General features: G+C 37.8%; 1 protein-coding gene across 1 annotated transcript; it reads right to left on the minus strand.

Annotated features, from left to right (window-relative positions):
* Positions 1–347: 347 nt before the first annotated feature.
* On the minus strand, positions 348–7654 carry LOC129292815 (uncharacterized). The gene is given in 4 exon segments (XM_054930466.1): positions 348–935; positions 1693–2038; positions 6398–6851; positions 6854–7654. Coding segments are annotated over 4 exon segments (1641 nt in total). The 5' UTR covers positions 7434–7654; the 3' UTR covers positions 348–674.
* Between the last annotated feature and the right edge of the window lie 421 nt (positions 7655–8075).

Here is an 8075-nt window from a genome sequence, read left to right on the forward strand (position 1 = left end):
TTTATCTTGTACTTTAAAACTAATAGCTGTTTTTTCAAACTTAATGAAAAGATTCTAAGTGCTCAAAATTTAAAAATTAAAAAAAACTTTTGTACATTTTTAAAATTCCTGATCCACAATGCCATTCACATAATAGTTTAAGAATTAAAATGTTTATTAACCTTATTATTAATACTTTATAATACAATATATATGTTTTGATTTAATTGAATAAAAATATATAAAGTTTACTTACTAAGCCTTCTCCATATATTTTGTAAGGATAATGAAATAATGACAAGGGCTTGCTAAAGTAATAAATTTTCTTTTTTGCCAACATAGAGCAATCGAAAATGAAACTTCTAAGATCAAAGAAAGAGATAATAATGTAACTTGTACCCAGTTCAATCACTAGAAGAACAGCACCTTAAAAAAGAGGAATTTGGGGAATAAAAGCGCCATAAAGCAAGTCCCAAAAATAATGGACAAAAATTTGTCGAAGGCTAAACTTCTAACTCACCCCATAATACAGCGTCCAGGCTACACTGACAATCAGAGCCAACTACCAAATTAACTCGAAATTCGGCCTTGCTGTGCATAACAAGTTATCAAATCAGAGAATGGAATAAGAAAGACTCAAGACTCAGGTGTATGCACAATAGGCAGACAAGCAATTGTAAAACCCGAGGATCAATTTACACGCCAATAGTTCTTGAAGGCAGAGACTGTCTTTGACTTCTACTAATAGGGAGGTGAACATACACCTCATGAACCTCTTGTTTACAAACCTCTCCTTTGTCCCTGTCTACGGCATAGCACACATAAACTGCTTCAATCACGTTGTCTAGTACATGCACGAAGAAACCCAGAACTAGTATCAGTAGCAGCCAAGCCAGCGCAGCCACAACATATGAATAAACCCCAAGATCGGTCACAGCTTTTAAGATTGCACAGACCTGCTCATTCACAAACCGTTGACATATCCAAAGAAATCAGAAAGAATAATGAACTAGAAGCTAAACACCAAAATACTAAATATATAGGTAACAAAATCCAGTTATATGGTTGACTCGCCTATTTATTCAAATCCCTAGAAAATCTGTCCTTGGACATTAAATTCAAAAGGCCAAAAATAAAAACAACAGAAATGAAATTGCAGGCACCTCGAATGTTCCAATTGTTGAAGTATAATGGGCTTTGTGTATTATTAGTATGCGACACGTGATTGGTTTGTATGGCCACACATGATTAGAAGTCTGTTAGCTAGATGGTTAGTCAAACAGTTTGAGTAGTTTTGATTGTGATTCAGTATAAAAGAGGGTTGATATACTTCAAATTCAGTTCAGCAACTTGAAATGATACGATCCAGAGTATCTGAGACTTAAGAGCAGTTTCCAGCGCCAATAAGGCAATAACCTCCCCCTCGCCTCAAAGGTAAAAGAAAAAAAATGAAAAATCTAGAAGGTAGTCATAATTTTGGCCTGCCATGTGAACGCTGTTGATGTTTAAAATTGATCAAGGATATATTCTATTCAATAACATTCTACATCTATAGGATATAACCATCCGACTGCTATAATGAAGCAAGGAAATCTGAATTTCAGGCACCAACAAAACCTGTTGAAACATCACTTATAGTATAAACTGAATCACGGTAACAAAAATCTGGTCCAAAGCATACGTCCAAAAGAAAGTAGTAATATTGAAGCGCACCACAATCGTGTATATTGCTGAGAGGACAAAGACAATTCCAACCAAGAGACGGGATGAGATGGTCTCCACAAAAACAGCTGAGAGAAGATTACGTCTCAGAAGCTCATATGTCATCCTTGCAGATGAGCAGTATGCTTCACCAGTTATTGCAGCAAAGTTGATGGTAAACTTGTTAAGAAAATCTACTGCAGTCAGCAAGGCATTTACACAACATCGTAATACAAGGTTCACTATCCCAACTGCATCTTCATGTCTTGCACTATCAACAGCAGCTCGCACCATTCGGACAATACAGATAAGCAAACCTGACAAACATATGGTGCCAGATGAAGGACCAAATGCATTTCTGCAAGGCAAACTCATAGTTAACATCTTACCAAATGCAAAGCTATCATCTCTCTTAGTTGAATGATAACTTTCTCCCCCCCCCCCCCTCCAAGGACTAGGCTAAGGGGAATAACCAAATTTGGAAGCAAGATACATCACAGATATTGTCCACCTCCCGCTATTGACATAACATTAGAGTTAGAGTGAAGTACATGTTGATGGGTAAACAACTATCATTTTGAAACTGTAATGGAAGTGTTGGGCCCAGGGTTATGTGAATTTTGACAATAACAAATATTAAAATTTTAATTAACAAATATTTTCTAATGTAGATTTACGTGAATATGATTCTATGATTATTTCATCATGTGATCAATTGACTTGAATAAATCATGACCAGATTATGTGCACTAATAAGCATGATAGGCGAAGAATACTAGATTGGAGGACTGACTATCTAATTAGAACCATGAAAGGAAAAAGAACGTTTCTTGGTTAAAGCAGATAAAGATCGAGCATTGATGTTAGACAGCTCAGTCTCAATGGTCAAATGGAGTCAAGTATAAAACAAAGATGAAGAGTTGAAGACAACTGATCAAGCACGAAAACTCTCTAAACTTACATTGAGTTGCTTGAAAATCTTGTGTCGTGTGAACTTCATTGTAAAACTGTATGGCTAGTGAGAGCTTAGTTTAGGTGTTGTCAGGTTATCTTATGTTCTGAACTTGTAAGAAAACTCCAAGTCTATTATAAGCGTGAGTCCATTTTTATGTTAGCTGAAACCTAGCTGAGTAGTCGGAGAGTTTGACAAAACTATCTATTGTGATTGACTTTGATACAACAACAACAAGCCTTTATCCCACTAGGTGGGGTCGGCTACATGGATTGCAAGATGCCATTGTGCTCTATCATTTATTAAGCTTTTAGAAATATTATTAATTAAGAGATCACGTTCAACAACTTCCAAGAGTGTTCTCTTAGGCCTTCCTCTACCTCTCTTAATCGGACTCAAAGTTATATGTTCCACTCTTCTCACTGGTGCCTCCCTTGGTCTTCTTTGTACATGCCCAAACCATCTCAACCGATTTTCTACCATTTTTTCCTCAATAGGTGCCACCCTCACTTTTTCACGTATGTGCTCATTTCGAATTTTATCTTTACGTGTATGTCCGCACATCCATCGTAACATTCTCATCTCTGCTACTCCAACTTTATGCTCTTGCTGTCCCGTTAGAGCCCAGCATTCACTACTATATAACATTGCCGGTCTGATAGCAGTACGATAAAACTTTCCTTTAAGTTTATTAGGCACCCTACGGTCACAAATAACTCCTTTAGCTTTTCTCCAATTAAACCACCCAGCTTGAATTCTATGTGAAATATCTCCACTGATTTCGCCATCATTTTGAATAATGGCTCCCAAATATCTAAACTTTTCCACTTGAGGTATAATTTGATCTCCCAATTTCACTTCGAAATTATTTTCGAATAGTCCTTTACCAAATTTACAATATAAATATTCCGTCTTACTTCTACTCAGACGAAAACCTTTCGACTCCAATGTCCTCCTCCATAACTCAAGTTTGCAATTAACCTCTTCTCTTGTCTCTGCTATAAGAACTATATCATCCGCAAAGAGCATACATTTCGGGATTTCCTCTTGAATATGTTCCGTCAAAACATTTAAAATCAAGTTGAACAAATAAGGACTCAGAGATGATCCCTGATGTAGTCCAATCTTTATAGGAAAATCCTTTGTTTGACCACTAGGCGTTCTTATACTAGTTTTTACCCCCTCATACATATCTTGTATGGCTTTAATATAAGCAATCCGTACTCCCTTTTTTTCCAACGCTTTCCAAAGCACTTCTCTTGGTATACGGTCATAAGCTTTTTCCAAATCAATAAAAACCATGTGTAGATCTTTATCTTTACAACGATACTTTTCCATTAATCCCCTTAGTAGATAAATCGCCTCTGTAGTTGATCTACCTGGCATAAAACCAAATTGATTCTCAGAAATACTTGTCTCCAATCTCAACCTGTGCTCAATTACTTTCTCCCACAATTTCATTGTGTGGCTCATGAGTTTAATCCCTCTATAGTTAGTACAATTCTGAATATCTCCTTTATTTTTATAAATAGGAATTAATGTACTTCTCCTCCACTCATCAGGCATTTTCTTGGACCGTAAAATCACATTAAATAACTTAGTTAACCATCTCACCCCTTCTTCACCTAAACATTTCCACGCTTCGATAGATATACAATCAGGTCCGTTAGCTCTACCATTTGCCATTTTCTTAAGAGCTTCCTTTACCTCCTTATCACGTATTTTTCGATAGAATGACAAATTTTGTTCTCCTTCACCAGTTACTAAATCCTCCAAGTTACTAGATGAATCCTCTCCATCATTGAAAAGTTTAGAAAAATAAGTCTCCCATCTATTTTTAATTTCATCATCTGTAACTAAAATTCTTCCCTCTTCATCCTTAATACACCTTACCTGTTCTAGATCTCTTGATTTTCTTTCCCTACTCTTGGCAATCTTATAAATATTTTGCTCTCCTTCCTTCGTCTCAAGGTTCTTATAAAATTCTTCAAAAGCTTTGGAACGAGCTTCACCCACAGCTCTCTTAGTTTCCTTCTTAGCCATACGGTACCTCTCCCAATTTTCCTCATTGTTACACAAATGTATGGCTTTAAAACAGTTCTTCTTATACTTGATTTTGTCCTGTACACTATTATTCCACCACCAAGACTCCTTATCTCTCGGACCAGAACCTTTCGATTCTCCCAAAACTACTTTTGCAACCTCCCGTATCTTTTTAGCCATATCCTCCCATATGATGTTAGCACTTCCCTGAGAATCCCAAATTCCTTTATCCAAAAGATTTTGCTTGAAAATATCTTGCTTCTCACCTTTTAATTGCCACCACCTAATCCTTGGTGTTACTACTTGTCGACGTTTTTGGATTTTACTCATAATACACACATCAAGGACTAGGACCCTGTGTTGTGTCGTTACAGCATCTCCAGGGATCACCTTACAATTTTTACAAAGTTTTCTATCTGTGTTCCTAACCAAAAGAAAATCAATCTGCGACCTTGAGGCTCCACTTTTGTAAGTGATGAGATGCTCATCTCTCTTCTTGAAACAAGTGTTGGCAATTTTAAAATCATATGCCAATGAGAAATCAAGAAGAGTTTGCCCTTCATTGTTTAGCTCTCCAAAACCAAAACCACCATGCACCCTCGCATACTGACCAGCTTCCCTCCCGACATGCGCATTAAAGTCTCCTCCAATAAAAATCTTTTCACTCTGTGGTATGTGTCGAATCAACCCCTCCAGATCCTCCCAAAATAATTCCTTAAGACTGGCTTCTGTCCCGACTTGCGGCGCATAAGCGCTAACAATATTAACAGTCTCACGTCCAATTATCATTTTTAAAGAAATAATTCTGTCTCCAATTCTGCTAACTTCTACAACGTTCTTCTTCCACTCCTTATCTATAATGATGCCTACTCCATTGCGTGCACTTACTTTTCCTGTATACCAAAGTTTGAAACCTTGAATATCCTTAGCTCTTTCTCCACGCCATTTTGTTTCTTGCAAGCAAAGGATATTGATTTTCCTTTGAATCATAACCCCTACAACCTCTACAGATTTACAATTTAATGTCCCAACATTCCAAGTACCAAATCTAATTTTGCTCTTATGGACTAACTTCTTTAGCCGCGTGCGTCCAGAATGACGATATAAAGCACAAATCTCTAAAGTATTCTCAAGGGAATTAAACGAAGGTAATGGGGCCAAATCAAGATAAATTTCGTTGGGTTATTACCCTTCTACTCACTGCCTTTGTAATGGAGAACTATCTCTCACCTCTCTCTAGGTGATATTTCAGAAAGGGCGCAATGTTATATGAGTTAACAGTTCCTAGCCCCTTCACAAATCAATCTGGAACAACTCCCCATCCAAAAGAGTTCAATTTGCAAATTAATTTAACCTATTTGACTCTAGACTGTGAAGGTGTATTGCACAGGGCGAGGGAGCTTGATATGATACTTCTACAATGAAAGAAGTCAAGGAGAGAACATGGTTAGGGACTCAGGGTAGCAACACGAAATAAATCATTAAGACTGTTTCTACTTTGTACCCTGCCTACGTATTAGGGCACGCTGAAATTGTGTCACATATCAAGCTATTTTATCTAACAAGTACGTTCATGTCAATGGACTCAAGCTGGACAACTTGACTATTACCAAACATCATATAGTTAAGTATCTCATGATCCCAGTCTAGAAATGCTCATAATGGAAAACTATAAGCAGCTGAAAAGCAACAAAAATCACAAAGATGAGCAAACATGTTCACCTTAGAGAACTTCTTATACTCTTTCTTGGAGCTCCATCCTCCTTGGAGAAATACCACTGTGCGATTGTGCCACTGATCACATAAACCTGTGCTTCAACCATAATTGTTGCGGACCACAACATCGTGAGAATTGCCAACGCAAAATAAGCGGGCACCCAGCTATCCTGCTTCCAAACGCAAGTATATTTACCACTCGATTCTTTGGCCACAATATCACCATTGAATCTCGCAAATATCAAAAACACGACAACCGGAGCATAATAGATAGCCAATCCAAGAGTCAAACAGGGCAGTGCCACAAACAAACCCAAATTCCTCGAAAGCGCGTCGGAAGCAACCCCAATAATTCTTACAGTGAGCTCAATCCGATGCCAATTGACCACGAAGATCCACACAATCACCCCAATAATTAAGAAGACGAACACGAGGACTAAAATTCTATATGCCAGGGGAACGCATCGCTGCAAGTGGAGCTGACAGTGCAAGCAACGAACCAATACACATTCAAAAAAATCGGGACAGTGATGAAGAATGGGAGGGAAACATACACAATCTGTTTGGTGTAATACTTCAGCAACAAAAGAAGACCGAAGCATATGGGCACGCTCAGGATCAGGGTAGCAACGAGGGTCCATATCAAATCTTCCGGAACATGAGAAGACGAAGAATTAAACAAATCCCAATTTGCAGACGACAGGGCATCCTTAACGCAGGAGGAAGAATTGTAATTGTAAGTGTAAGAAGAGACAGTGGAATAGTTGGAATTCCTATGAAAGATGGCGAAGATGCCGAAACCAAAGGTGCAGAGAACGAGGAGAAGGAAGAGGATTAAGAAAGGGATGTCCTTGAAGGAGCGAGGACCGTGGTTGTAACAGATTTGGAGATACTGGGTCGGGTCGGATTCGCTGCGGGGCGGTTCATCGATCGGAGAAGGGAAAGATGGTTTGGAGAGGAGAGGCTGCGAATGAGAAGGCGAGGAGGAGGAGGAGGAGTCATGGAGGGAAATGGGTTTGTTGGGGTCCTCGCTACTACCCATGAGCGACGGCAGGGCAACAGGGTTTGAATCAATCGTCGGAGGAAGAAGAAGAGAGGAGATTAGATGGCTCGCCGAGGTGCCATTTTCAGGGTTGACTAAGGCTCAGCAGAGAAGAACAGCAGTTGTGTGAGAATCTGATGACCACTGTTCTCTGATCTTATCACTTCCCATCACAATTTAATACATGGACGGCATTAATTATTTCTACTCAGCAGAAACGAAACTATAAGCCTCTTCCTCAGGATTCAGGAATCACCATCCATAACCTTTTCTAGTTTAATTTATGGCCACTTTGATTTTCCGAAAGCGAATAATTCATCTCGTCTCGTACATTTTTTAATTGTCATAAAACAATTTTTATTTTTATTTTTAACATATAAACGAAACAATTAATTTTTTTATTTTTAATTATAAATGCCAAACATGTCTTTAAGAAATAAACTAGAATGTTGTTGGCAAAAAAATTAATAATAATAAAATAGGATGTTAAAGAAATGTTAGGTATTAGTATTTATTACTGATTTGATTAAAAAAATCAGGGGACAAACAAATTTCTTGGTTAAAACTTAACTTATTTCTCTGAAAAACATTGGACGCCTTCAATAATTGGGAAAAAAAATCACTTTTTATTAGTTGTGAACG

Source organism: Prosopis cineraria, unplaced genomic scaffold (assembly GCF_029017545.1).
Source record: "Prosopis cineraria cultivar Desert tree isolate PC_DT_omini unplaced genomic scaffold, ASM2901754v1 PC14, whole genome shotgun sequence".
Classification (NCBI taxonomy): Eukaryota; Viridiplantae; Streptophyta; class Magnoliopsida; order Fabales; family Fabaceae; genus Prosopis; species Prosopis cineraria.